General features: G+C 33.8%; 2 protein-coding genes across 26 annotated transcripts in view; one reads left to right on the forward strand and one right to left on the reverse strand.

Annotated features, from left to right (window-relative positions):
* ORC4 (origin recognition complex subunit 4) overlaps positions 1–7,641 on the forward strand; it is a 75,163-nt gene extending 67,522 nt beyond the window's left edge. For all 23 annotated transcript variants that reach the window (XM_078327855.1, XM_078327851.1, XM_078327865.1 and 20 more), the window contains 5 exons: positions 1–87; positions 4,064–4,172; positions 4,947–5,042; positions 5,128–5,195; positions 7,335–7,641. In XM_078327855.1, coding sequence (XP_078183981.1) covers positions 1–87; positions 4,064–4,172; positions 4,947–5,042; positions 5,128–5,195; positions 7,335–7,523 — 549 coding nt within the window. In that variant the 3' untranslated portion in view covers positions 7,524–7,641. The remainder of the gene's footprint in view (positions 88–4,063; positions 4,173–4,946; positions 5,043–5,127; positions 5,196–7,334) is intronic.
* Positions 7,642–10,603: 2,962 nt separating this feature from the next.
* ACVR2A (activin A receptor type 2A) overlaps positions 10,604–14,856 on the reverse strand; it is an 86,981-nt gene continuing 82,728 nt past the window's right edge. For all 3 annotated transcript variants that reach the window (XM_078327844.1, XM_078327843.1, XM_008998926.5), the window contains one exon: positions 10,604–14,321. In XM_078327844.1, the coding sequence (XP_078183970.1) occupies positions 14,127–14,321 (195 nt within the window). In that variant the 3' untranslated portion in view covers positions 10,604–14,126. The remainder of the gene's footprint in view (positions 14,322–14,856) is intronic.

The following is a 14,856-nucleotide window of genomic DNA, read 5'->3' on the forward strand; positions in this document are numbered from 1 at the left end:
TGTCTCTCAGAAGAGAGAAGTGTGCAGGAAGTACTACAGAAGCATTTCAATATCAGCAAAAACCTGCGGTCATTACACATGCTGTTGGTTTGTATTAGTTTTGTTTTTATTGCTTGTTGATGTTTTTTTGTTTTTTAATAGTAACGGGGTCTCACTTTGTTGCCCAGACTGGTTTCGAATTCCTGGCCTTAAGCCATCCTTCTACCTCTACCTCCCAAAGTGCTGACATTACATGCATCAGCCTCTGTGCTCAGCCTACCTACTCTTATCATTTCCTATCTTTCACTAGATAATTAAGTTGTTATAGGAATTGCTTAAACCTGTAGGTAAATTTTGGGAGAATCCACATGCTTACTACATTGAGTGTTGCAAATCCTGGAATAGGCTTCATATCTCCTTTTATTTGATTTCTTGTCTGATTACTTTCATCAGCATTTTAGTTTTTACTACACAGATCATTTAACGTGTATACCTAAGTATTTAATTTTTGTTAAAACAATTGTAAATGGTGTTTTGAGGTTTTTGTTTCCACATATTCTTTACATACAGAATATGTCATATTTACATACATACATATATATGTAATATATATGTATACACACACACAATATATATAGAAATGTGACTTTTATGTGTTGATCTCATAGTCTTTGCTGAACTCACTTATTCTAGGAGGTTTTGTTTTTCTTTCCAATCTGTATACCTTTTATTTCTTATCTTGCCTTTTTGCAATGGCTAGAATTTCCAGTGTTAGGTTGTATTAAAGAGTGAGAGTGGATATCCTTTCTTGTTCCCAGTCTTGGGAAGAAAGGATTCAAACTTTTACCATTAAGTATGATGTTAGCTATAGGTTTTTTTATACATGTTCATTATCAAGTACAGGTAATCCTCATCTCTTTGTAACTTGCTGAGAGTTTATGATAAATAGGTGTTGGATTTTGTCAAATGATCATATTTCTCTTTATCCTGTTGATATATTTGATTACATTATTTTTTGAGTATTGAACTAGCCTTATATACCTGGAATAAATCCTACTTGGTCATGATGTTTTGCCAAGTAATTATAGCTTAAGCTTACATAATACCAATATCAAACAAGAAGTACTTAATTGTTCTGCAAATTAACTTTCTTCACTAAGAGTATTTGGTTTTAGTCTAATATTTCTAGAAAACTATGGCAAATACCTTTCAAACAGAAGATAGTTTTGATTTTGTAGAAAGGTCATTTATATAATAATAATAGAATAATAGCTACCATTTATTGAGTAGCACATAAGCCAAGTACTGTAGATACTAGTAGTACCTATATTATTTCTGACCATTGGAATAATCTTACTTTTTATCCTTACCCTTAAAGAAATTGAGTCTCCTTAAAGTTAAATAACTTGCCCAAGGTCACAGTACTAGTAGATAACAAAGCCAGGACTCAATCCAGAGCTCTCTGACTTCAAGTTTGTGTCCTATTTGGCTGTATGGTTCACCCATGTTTATATACAAGTTCTCTTTGCTCAGCTGTTTTTGCAAGGAAATTTAAATCTTTTTATCCTATATATTTTCCCTCTATTATGAAAAGGATACTGCCATTTTCAGCAACAGCTATCTTTATCATCAAGTAATTTGGGGACTAATAATTTTTAGAAGAGGAATATATATATCTCCATCTGGGAAAATATATTTGCCTCAATATTGTCAATATTAACAGCCATTGTCTTGCCATTTTTCTATTACATTATTAATTCATGGTAATGAATTTAATAATGACTTTTTTGTCATATGGGATTCTTTAAGGGCTGCTTACTCATATTCTTAGCTCATCCCATTATTGATTGTCATTGAGGAAGTTCATTGTAGATTACAGATTTTTAGCCTCTCCAGTAACCAGAGAAATACTACAATTAAACTTTTTTCTTGCCAATCTAGTGGGTGTCAAAGGTTATGCTTGATGGTAACATGTCTGTGACTATTAATATTTATTACTGCTGCCAAGGTAAATACATGTGCTTTGGAGAACAATTTAGCAAATTAGGTAACTGGAGAAACATACTTATACTAATTAGAGAAACTCTAGTTACCTAATGCACAGGACGACATGTCCAAGGTTGCTTATTGCAGCCTTGTTTATGACTGGGGACAAAAAAAAGGAAGAAGAAATGACAGATGTCTATCAGTAGGAAATTAGGAAATGAATAATTGCGGGTATATACAAATAAATATAACAAATGAATAAACCAGAATTGATACTGCCTCAACATAGATAGAATCTCATAATAGATGTTCAGTGAAGAGAGTTGTGAAGGTACAATATTTATATAAAATTTGAAAATTACTGTTGTGTAATAAATGTATATGTAGTAGTATACTGAATTAGATTGGTGCAAAAGGTATCATTACTTTCAATGCCAAAAATGGCAATTACTTTTGCACTGACCTAATAATATAGACATACTTGGTTGTTTTATGCGGAGAAGAGTAGAGTCCAATCCGGAGGAGATGGGCTTCAAGTCTTAACATCATATTTCTTGAGCAGGGAAAGTATCATGGATATTCAATTTACTATTCTCTGTTGCCTTCGTATATGTTAAAAAAAATTCTTTTGCCTTTATGTCCTCATAGCTTAGCTCCCACATATCAGTGAGAGCATACGATGTTTGGTTTTCCATTCCTGCGTTACTTCACTTAGAATAATAGTCTCCAGTCTCATCCAGGTCACTGCAGATGCTATTAATTCATTCCTTTTTATGGCTGCATAGTATTCAATAGTTGTGTAAATACACACCCCACAGTTTATCCATTTGATTGATGGGCATTTGGGTTGCTTCTGTGATTTTGCAATTGTGCATTGTGCTGCTATAAACATGCATGTGCAAGTATCTTTTTTCAAATAATGACTTCTTTTCCTCTGCGTAGATGCTCAGTAGTGTGAGTGCTGGATCAAATGATAGTTCTACTTTTAGTTCTTTAAAGAATGTTCACACTGTTTTCTAGCAGGACAAGGGATAAAAGACTACAAATATGGTGCAGTGCTTACTGTTCAGGTGATGGGTGCACCATAGTCTCACAAATCACCACTGAAGAACTTCCTCATGTAACCAAATACCACATGTACCCCCAGTAACTTATGGAAAAATTAAAATTAAAAAAAATTTTCATAATTAAAGGAAAGGAGAGACAAAGGGAGGGAACACTAGCCAACTGGGTCCAAACCAGCAGGAGAATGAAGGACAGGGATTGCCAAACTCTTTGCCCAGCTAATCACCTGTGCCCTAGTTAAGGTGGAGGAGAGAGTTTCTTGTATAATTATGTCCCAAATATAAAAGCATGGCACACACTTATACTAAGAAACTACTTATTGTTTCTTTGAAATTGAAATTTAACCAGAGGTCCTGCGTTTTTTATCTGCTCAGTCTTCTAACTCTAAATAACCAAATATAACTTTTATGAAACCTATAAATAAAGAAAAAAGGAAAATTTTAAATACTTGAGTAGCAACTCTGGTCCAGGACCTCTGTTCATTTTTGGATAACTAAATAACAAGCACAAGAGAAGTAGACTCTGTTTTCAAGGAGAGTTATTCCTGAGTATAAATGTGCTATTTTTTTTTTCTTTTTTGTACCACTGAACATAAAATAGCTAACTTCTGTCTAACTGAACACCTGGCTGGATGACTGGGTGGTGAAAAAATTTACAAGTAAGGCATAGATCTGCCTTTTGGGCTTGTGTTTGGGGCTTTTATTAGTAAGTATTCTTACTTATTTTCAGTTTCTTCTGCTTGCTCTACTCCTCTTTAAATATTGTTCTTCCAAGCATTAAGTAAACAAGATATGGAAATGGAATGGGTTAAAGAGAGCAGCAAGAATTGTTTTTATGCTTTACATTTGCAGTTATATGACATATAAATTCAAATACTGTATTTTAATAGGACTGAATTTGAGAATACCTCCCTAAGCATTAATATTTACTCTCCCTTAAGAATTGACTATACAAATTCAGAAGTTTTACACAGTAGTGTCTCCAAAACGCCCATGTAAATATGTAATTGTTTTTCTGATCCACATTTCCCTAGATGCTTTCTTTAAATCGAGTAACAGCATCACACCCATTTATGACTGCTATAGATCTAATGGAAGCAAGCCAGCTGTGTAGCATGGACTCAAAAGCAAATATTGTACATGGTGAGAACCCAGTTTTATTAATTTCTTTTTTAAATTTTTTTTTTAAAGTTTGAATTTAGATAATGGAATGCTTCTTAAAATTACAATTAACATGGGCATAATACTTTATAAAATACTTTTGTCTCCATATAGCCTTTAACTTAGTCCTTTTAAAGGTACTATCACTTCCATTTAAAGTAAAAAAACAAAACAAAACAAAAAAAAACTTGATGCTCTGCTTCTTTTGCTACATTGGAAATCCAGGTAAAACTATGTTGCTGATGTTTTCACTGGGTTGAAAACATCACTGAAGAGCATTCACTGGGTTTCACCCATTTTGGGTTCATTATTTCCTTTTGCAAATATAATGAACCTTTTCTTCTCCAGGGGATAAAAGGAAAACACAAATTTGAATATAATTTCCAGGAGTTTAGGAAGTCTAGATAAATCCTACCCAAAGGCCCCATGTGATTTAAAGTCACATAACAATTGAAGTTTCTGTTGTGTACTGTGGGCCATATGGTGAGTGCTTGATAAATTGTCTCTAATCTTTGTGACATTTCTAAAAGTTTAAAAAATATCTTTATTTTGAAGTGATGAAGAACTAAGCTCAGGGAGGTTAAGTAACTTAGTTAAATTTATATAGATAATAGATTGGAACACATTGAAATCTAGAAGAATCTTGACCTTCACTCCTCAAAACCATAGATCTTTCACTATATTGTACTCTTTGGAGAACAGTTATTTTAGTCTTCTGTGTCACTAAACTAATAGCTTTTTTCCCTTTTACTATAGGTCTATCAGTCTTGGAAATCTGTCTTATAATAGCAATGAAACATTTAAATGACATCTATGAGGAGGAGCCATTTAATTTTCAAATGGTCTATAATGGTGAGATGAGACTTAAGTGGCTTTTTTTCTGATTCATACTCACTGCTTATGTGAAGATATAATATTGTCATTGCTTTCTACCCAGAGTTTCAGAAGTTTGTTCAAAGAAAAGCGCATTCTGTTTATAATTTTGAAAAACCTGTTGTCATGAAGGTAAGATTTAGTTTGCTGTTATTTTTCTACAAAGTATATTTTTTACACCCAATTTGATTATGTATTAAAATTGCACTTTCATCAATTTTTAAACATTAAGTATTTATCATAGAGATTTTTTTCAAAACAAGAAAATTATCTAAAAATGAAATATTTTCGAGAAATCTGAGGCAACCAATTGTTTTAGTTTGTGGAATTATACTGCCCTCTGCTGTCTGTTCATAGCACTTGCATCCTGAAAACAACTTCAGTATAGTGTGTGATACCACCTTTCCGTTTCCAACCCAAGGATTGGCTTTTATAATCTGAGCAATAAAATGAGAAAAAAATGAAACTAAGAGCCATTAAGAAACTTAAAAGACAAAATCTTACTGGCCTCTGAGGGCATACAGAGAAAGTGTTATTTGGGGACTGAGTCATGAGTTTTGGAACTTGAGGACTTTCATATAGATTACCATTGTCCACTACAAAGGTAATGTGAGCCAGGTAATGTAGTTTTAGATTTTCTAGTACCTTTAAGAAAATTTAAAAGGTGTAATTTTAATTATATTTTTAATTCAACATATCATAAATGTGTCAATCTATAATCATTATAGAAAAACTATAAAGTACTTTGTTTTACGTTCTTTTGAATTAAGTCTTTAATGTTTGGTATGCATTTATACTTACAGCACGTCTCAAGTGCTTAAATATTCATTGGAAATTCTTGCTGTTTAGATTCTATAAAATTTATAGCTGAGAAAGTAAATTTACATTTTGAAATTGTTCTAAACATGCTCAGAATTTTCTAATAGAACTGAGTATCCATTTTTAAGTTTAAATAACAATTGAGTCCCACATTGAACTGTTCAGTAGCCTAGTGTGACAGTGCAACTCTAAGCTGCATTTTATGGAAAGAAACCTTTTTTAAAACAGTGGACCCCCGAGTCCTTTGGTATCACTTATAGGCCCTAGTAATTAGAATTTCATCTCTTGTAGTAACAAAAATGAGTACAGAGCATTGCCATTTCTTCAAAGAAACAGGAAAAATATTTTACAACACTGGAGGATTTTTTTCCCCAATAGTCTTAGTTTGTGAGAGTTGTGAAAATGAAAAGTTTACTCAAGCATTTAAATTATTATTAATAATTTGTAGTTGCTCGTTTCTGCATTTTCAATAAGGACTTATTTTGCTGTTTAGAAATATTTTAAATCTGTACAGTTCTATTCAGCTCTAACACCTGCACTGCAGCCTCCAGTATTTTCTCATTTTTAGATATGAATGGTATCTGAGCTGTTTTCTCTATTCGAAGAATTTATGTGATATATAGAGAATATGTTCCAGTGATGATTTTTACAGTGAGTTGTAAGAATATAATAGAATGCTCAGGAATCTATTTCACTGTGTCTTTATTAATGGTTAGTATATCATGAGTTAATGGTTTCTATTTTTTTCATACCCTAATAACATACCTAACACAACACTCAAGGTTAGAAAAGACATAATACGTGAATATTAAGAATAAGAGGAAGCAGACAGGAAAGAACCCTAGTAAGATGGGGAAGATGGAAGAAGGCTGTGACAGCCTCAGTCAGACTTCTTAGAGAAATAGGAGCCTATCCTCTCTCCTCCATGTCCATACTACCCTGCTGAATCTTTTTCTTACAGGATCAGCTGAATATGCTTAAGTGACTCAAGGGTCTTTTTCTGCCTCCCTTTTTGTTAGTTGTGTTAACCTTTTACATAGCAAAGTCTTACAAAGGTAGAGACAAACTATAAATGTAAATCTGAGTAGCTTATCAGTCTAAAAATCTTACCTGATTCTTAGGTTTTTATAGAGAACTGGAAACACTATTAATGAAAGTACTAGGAGGAGCTATGATAATGAGGCTAGGAAGAAAACCATATCGTATATTCTGAATTAAAGTTCTCCATGTTTACATTCAACAATACAGGGACAAGTAAGTGTGCACTAACACTCTTACCTGATAATAGGAGTTTTTATGGAGTTGTGAGAGTTTTTTGAATCCTATGATTGCTGTTAACATTTTGTTTCCTCCTACTCTGTTCTGCAGCTGACCAAAATGCTAACTCTTCTCTGAGTTTACTTTGTTACTCTCCTCTCCTATTTAACCTAAACTATTTCTTTCATCTATCAGGCTTTTGAACACTTGCAACAATTAGAATTAATAAAGCCCGTGGAAAGAACTTCAGGAAATTCACAGAGAGAGTACCAGCTGATGAAACTGCTTTTGGATAATACTCAAATTATGAATGCTCTGCAGAAATATCCCAACTGTCCTACAGATGTGAGGCAGTGGGCAACATCCTCTCTCAGCTGGTTATGAATATCACCAGTGACTTCAACTTTGGCACTTCATTCATACTTCTCTAGAGAATGAAAAACCATTGTCCTTTAACATGATATGCTAAACATTTTATAAATATTTTTGTACTTATGTGAGACTTGAACGTGTACTGTCTTGGCTGTGTCTTGCCTTTTAATAGTTACATGATTTATCATTTCAGTGATTGAGATTACTTTGTAAGTAGCAGTTCAGAAGAATAAAATATGACTGCTTAGGGACTAGACCATGTGCACCCCCCCCACACACACACATACACACATCTATTTGAAGAACTCACTCAATTCAACCTAACAGTAAATCTCTTTACAAACCTTAAACCAAAGGAGTAAAAAAAAAAAAAAAAAAAAAGTAAGAATTGAAGTGTAATAAGTAACCTTTGGTACAGTAGGGATGGTGCAGGGTTTTTTTTCTCTGTCCACATGCAAATTAGGGATTCTATCCCAGACCCAGGTTTTCTAGTTCAGGAGACTAACCAGCTTAGTCAGAGGGTGGTTCACCTGGAAGAAAAAAGCCAAGGAATTTGAAGATTTTTCTTCTAGACATCTCAAAATATGGTACTCATACCATCCACATCAAAATCCCTTGTAGGATTTTCTAAAATCCAGATTATTGAGCCTACCATAGGTCAAAAGGATTGCAATTTGCCTTCTAAACCAGTATAGTCATGGCACCACATAAGATTTTCGTCAGTGACATTGTATATATGAGGGTGGTCTCATAAGATGATAATACCATATTTTTACTTTACCTATGTCTAAATATTTAAATGCTTACCATTGTGTTACAGTTGCCTACATATGATTACAGTAACATCCTGTACAGTGTTGTAGCCTAAAAGTAATAGGCTAGGCTATATGTATAGCTTAGTTGTGTAACAGGCTGTATACAATTGGGGTTTAAGTATATTCTGTGATGTTCATACAATAATGAAATCACCTCAAGACACATTTCTCAGAACATAGCCCCATCACGAAGTGACGTATGACTGTACCAGAGATTTCTGGAAAATCACTCTCAAAAGTAGGAAGACATGTATGGCAATGTTAACTAAACCGGTTTGTTTCAAAAAATCCCTATGAGGAATGTGGACATGTCAATCACAGCATTGTCTTAAGTTTCAAGATCCATGAATTAACATAAGCATATATTTAAAATGAAATTTAATAAGCATTTAATGACTTCATTTGTTCAAGAATATTTGATTGATTGCCTATTGTGTGCATGGGAGGTTTACAAAAGACAGACTGTCCCTATGCTTGTGCAGCATACAAGCCATTTAACTGTCAGAAGCCCTGTGAGATGTAGGCACTGTTATTCACAGATCAGAAAATTAACACAGTAGTGGCAATGCTGGGAATGCCCAACAGGCTTGGAATTCAACTCAGTTTAACACCAAAGCTAGTCCTATTAAGACATGAAGTTTGACAGTGGATTCCTTCCCAAGTAGTTTTTAAAGTATGCTCTAAGGAGCAATGTTTTAATGAAGTCTTGGATACAAAGTAGAATAAAAGATTTCTGTCCATAAAAGTAGCTCATCAGTAGTTACAACTTACTCTTACATAGCCTTTCCTTCCCTGTGAAAAGTTAAGCCTTCTAAGTCTTCAGATCCCCATCATTTACTTTTCAGCAGTTCCATTCAGGCTAAGGCTTGCATACTGAGTCTATGCCATCGTCTACATGTTTCACCAAAATATTTAGCATGGTAACATCACTATTATACACTAGAAGCAAGAATTTTACATTTACGCTCTTAACTGACCATTTAAAAATTTTTCTAAACTATTTGAGGGAGAAGTATGATTTGTCTTAAAGGGTAACACCCTCATAAAATGACGAGGATTGCGATTTCTTGTTAAGATATAACTTAAAAGCTGACAGCCCTCATCTCTCTGCTTGGCTACACAAAAGCTAGAGATGATCCATCAATAACCAGGTATACAGATGTTAAAACTAAGTAGCAATTAGGTAAACATGAAACAGTTATAAAGCAAATTTTAAAAAAATAGATTAGGAAAAGTTACACGAATGAAATACATGCCTATTATACTCCCAAGGCATTTTTATGGGGAAGAGCAGTGCTGATTGTTGGCCTTTCCATATTCCCCCATACGAAGAAGCTAAAATGTGTTTTGCAAGAGTTTTGAGCTAACTTCGTCTCTTAAATTGCTTAAACTGTCATCAATAAAATAAAAACAAATCTGAAAAACCCTAGTTTAAAAAGTGGTTCAAGAATAATGTAAACTTATACATATGGCTTAAAGATATTTTCATTTACTAGAGGAGGAAAAATAGAACAAACACTCATGATCCCTTACCGTGTTAAATACTTGCAGAAAAAAAAGTATGATTTGACAGTAGTATAATAACCTGTGCCCAACACACAAGAAATACAGAGTAAAGCGAAAATAGCTGCTTACCAACCTGAAGTAATTAGATTGAAAAGCAGGTGAAGGAGGAATATTTCAGTGTGTTTTTACACCTGTGTTCCCTCCAAGTGGCCCACCAGAAACAAAACTCTTGTTAAAAAGACTGATTCTCATGCATGTGAAAGGCTCTGGGGAATTAATACCTGTTTGGTCCAAACTTACTATATCATAATGCTATCGATGTTGAAAATGTAATACCTATGAATGTCCTAATGAATCACTGTTTTGGAGAAAAAAAAGTAAGAAACACTTGAGTCTTTCTGTAGTTTCCATGCATATTTCCCCATGGCTTTCATTCTCATTTGGCTTAGAAAGCAATTCAGTTTCTAACCTAAGTGCTGCCCCTTCCTTCACCTTTACCCTAGAAAATCTGAGAATCAACTGTGCTGTGTGACACAATGCCAGCAAGCCTCTGGCTTCCTAACACTGGCAAGACCAACACACATACTTGAGTGGGAATATAATTTGTTTAGATGACAATAGAGGGAAATGCCATAATTAACAAATCAACCTTCACTCACCACCTATCCTCATTCCTGCAGTTCTCAAGGTGTAAACCTCACTGTAAGTTACAAAGCTACTATTCCCCTCTTTAAGAACACATAGCTAAAGAAAAACTGCATATGCAAATAATACCATATTCATTTTTTTATTTAACTTGGGGATGGAATGGGGATAGCATACACTTTATTTGTACAATATTTAACAATCACTTATCCAAGGTGGGGTTTTATGGGGATATTAAGCTTTCTGTTAAATACTTGCAGAAAAAATAGCAAGTACGATTTGACAGTAGTACAATAATCTGTGCCCAAAACACAAGAAATCCAGAGTAAAGCGAAAGTAACTGCTTACCAGTATTCTGAGAGGTAACAAAATGGGATATGGGTTGAGACTGCATAAAAAACGTACCGCTGGTTGAATATCTGAGGTAAATGATGTTCAATCAAGATGCTACTTGTATCATTTTGCCTATAAATTGATAATTTTATGCACATCATACCAAATGTTCCTAAAAAGTAATTTTTCAAAAACATAGAGAACCTGGAAAGTATCTGTGATGAAGTTTCTTTCTTTTAAAAAAAATACCCACCAGTAATCAGTTTATTCCACTAAACAACCATCTGGCCAAGGTTTTTTTCCCTACCACCTGCATTTTACTTAAATGTAGCTTTTACTTAGGGGTGAGGAAACATAACAGAAGAGATTCTTTCTAAATTTCATGATGAGATTCTATTTTTAAATTCCAAAGATGTTGGTTTTTTTCCTGATTGTATTTTCAAAATATCACCATGAAAGACAGTGCAAGTTCATGGGACTAACAATCATGAGGCACAGTCTTTTTTGTGGAATTCACAAGGTACCTAGAATTCAAACAAGAATCACACATCACATGCTAAAAAAACTTCTAGCATCTAAAATACATACAAGAGCTGTGCAGGGCATAGACTTCAAATAAAGCCGAACTCTCGTTAATCCATCAGTCTTATGGCAAGTTGATCATAAAGCATTCCTTATGCGGAAATCTGGGCAAGGTAAAGAGTATAAGTTAGAGCAGCAGCAGTTCTGATGGGTATCAGAAAGGCAAAATACAAGACGAGTCATGAGGAGCACCATACACATGAGGAAAGAGTAATTTGAGGGGTCTCAGACTGCCCCAAAATGGATCACCATTTTTCTCATTCTTTGATTTTTCTTCTTTTCCAGTATCTCTAGTTCAAACATTTTATTAACTTGCCCACTCTGCACTGACTGTAAACCAAACACTAAATACCCTGCAAAAGAAAGTTTTAACAAGACTAGGTATAAGGATAGGTAGTCACTGGAACATTCTTATTTTACTGCTTATAAAAAGTTTTTCTATTAATAATAGTTCTCAAAAGAATACAAGTTTTAAAATTGGTTAGCTACAGTTAAGTACAATACCCAGGAATTCTAAAAATTTTTTCTAACTTGAAAACATTTTATATTGTGAATAACTGGTTTTAAAAAATGTACTCTAGTACTCACGTAAGCCAAACATTCATCATAGTATCCCTTGTTTATTTTTGTTTTGATATTTTTAACTTTTAAAAAGAAAGTTAAATGTTCACAACAGGTAGAAATTCATCTTCAGGAAATTAACAATTTTCTTGTATGCACAATCTCAGTATTTTCCCTTCTTGATTAGTTTTTAAATGGAAGCAAAAACCAGATCAAGAAATTGAGAGACCAAGTACTTTGTGAAATAAAGAGTTGAACTCAACATTGAAAAGGCAATTGTAAGGAATACAATGAGACCATGGGGACACATGTGACAGTTCTGAATGGTCTGCGGCACACAGACACTATTACTCTTCTTTTCCTCCCTGCTTAAAGTCTGTTGACCTATGTATTGTTTATAAATAACATAATTTATTATTCCCAGAGATTAGGTACATATTATATGTAAAATGTAGTGTAATATGTGGTTAAATAACCATTTGAAGACAACACATTCACAGTGAGCTCCTGACAGTGACATGTAAAAAATTCTTTTATAAAATTAGTGTATGGATTTTAAAATGACCTGACAGAAATACATAGCATAATACTGGCTATTTGTTGATTGGTAATCTGGAAATTCAGATAATTAATGTATTACTTTGGCGGCCTACATAAATCTGAGGAAGAATCCAATTGTATTCTAACATAATTGTTTTGAAAAGCACTTTGGCACCTGCCTACCATCAATTCCATTTGCTTAGCAAGGATAAGGCATGAACTATCCTAAATTAATATCAGCGTTAGTTGTAAAAGCAATTTTGGGGAGGAGGCTAGGCTATGTTATCTGTATCAACATTGGTTACCTCTAAATGTCATTGCATATTTTAAGTTAGACGTTTAATTTGTTATCCCTGATTTGTTTTAAAGCAGTAACATCTGAAATCTGCTTAAAGTTTAATATCTCTATCCTAGGATAATTCTTTACATATCACAGACATTAAATATGAATCTGACAAGATGGCACCAAGCAGAAGTAGTGATAAAGTTACAAGTCTCAAAGCAGACAGCGAGGAATTCTGGGTAACGACACTTCCTGAGGTGATCCTAAAACAGTGATAAAGAACGTCCCACACATTGTTTGGCGAAAAGAAATACACTACAATTTTACATATATAAATAGAAAAAACTCTATTTTAAAAGATAAAATGAAGAGCTTTCCAGTGTCACAGCTCACTTAAAAAATTTTTAAATCATGCTTTAAATTTTCAAATATTCCCCAAACACAGCACGCCTAAAGAAAATACTTAGTTAAGTATGTAATTTTGGGAACTGGATATAAGATGGGGCTTTAAAACATGGGAAGAAGGGGAAAATGACACGATTTTTCAAAAAACAGCACTTTTTTCCCTACATAACAAGCCAGCACAAGAAATGCTAAAACACTGCTTTACGAATGGCCACTTACTATTGGCACTAAGCATAGCTTACCTTTTTTTTCCTTAAATAACACAGTGAATTTGTTACAAAACATGGATCAATTTATTATTCAAATTTTGTTAGTGTTTTCAATTTTATAATTTAGCAACCGTGGAACTGAGGTATACCTTGTTGAGGGAGGTTAAAGTAATGCTTGGAAGCCTCTTTACTGTACCCCACTTTGATGACTTTATGTACACAGAACAGCAGCACACTAAACATTCACAAGCTGTGTCATATTGGCATTACAATAGTCATTTATAGAAACAACAACAGCAAATGCAATAAAAACAAGTTACCCTTTTTAAAATCTGAAATGAAAAGTTTTCGATTTAAAAAAAATAGCAGTAGTTCTTTTAAGGAATTAGTGTCTTCTGACAGACATTAAGAATCTGATGTCAGTTTTCAAACACTCCATTAGCCAGGTCCAAAAGATCCTTGATTTGGAGAGGGCTACATTCTTCATGTACACTTTTTCAAAAGTTTCTTTATAGAGTTTGCAAGTTTTCTCTTAGTCTCATGTCCTTCACATCTGTGCTGTCGGCAATGTATTAAGTCTCCCAGAGCAACATTTTTCAACAAAGGGTCTTCTTTCTTAACATTTCCAAGAGACGTCCTACTCATTTTACACAGAAAATAAACTGTAAGCAGTTTCGTTAGCTTAGCAGCTCCAGTTCAGAGTCCCATTTCTTAGTGTGCACAGATGGCGCAACCATCATAGACTAGATTCTTTGGGAGGAAAGTCAACATTTGTCACCATTGTGACCACTGTTACAATGTCCTCTGTGGTAATAATATTTGTTAGTCTCTGCATCTGGGTAATTCTTTCACCTACACATCCAGCTGATAACCGGGCTTCTGCGTCATGATCCCAACATTCTTCAATGGTTTCACAGAGCATTGCCATTCCCTAAAAGGAGAAAAACATATTCAAATGACACAGCAATTTTTGTTTTCTATTAGGAAACAGAATAAAATTTTCATGAAGAAATTGCTATTTTCTGGGTCAAAGAAGTTTCTGTCAACGATCACTTTTATTGAATACCATGTGCAGAATCAAGAAAAGCACAAAGAGAACCTTTCTTTTTAAAGCATGAGACTATCACAACAGGATTTTTTTTTAATTCCAAAAACATCTCTATCCATTGTTCATAAACCAGGTTATTTCAATGCTAACCTTTCAACTGGACTCAAAAATCAAGGATAAAGGAAGACCTACCAATTTTTATTGTTTTTTTTTAATATCATCAGCATTTCTATCTTACAATTAAACAGAAGATTAGAAAACTACCCTTGAGATTTCTCTACCTGGTTTTAGCCATGTTTCTAGATATATTTAGACCAAAAAACAAAAACAAAAAAAACAGGGCAATACTGTTGTGTCTGGTATTTCATTTTAAAGCATTCTTAAGACATGAAAGTCTTCTAAGCCCAAATCAAAAGGC

Source organism: Callithrix jacchus, chromosome 6, assembly GCF_049354715.1.
Source record: "Callithrix jacchus isolate 240 chromosome 6, calJac240_pri, whole genome shotgun sequence".
NCBI classification, from domain to species: Eukaryota; Metazoa; Chordata; class Mammalia; order Primates; family Cebidae; genus Callithrix; species Callithrix jacchus.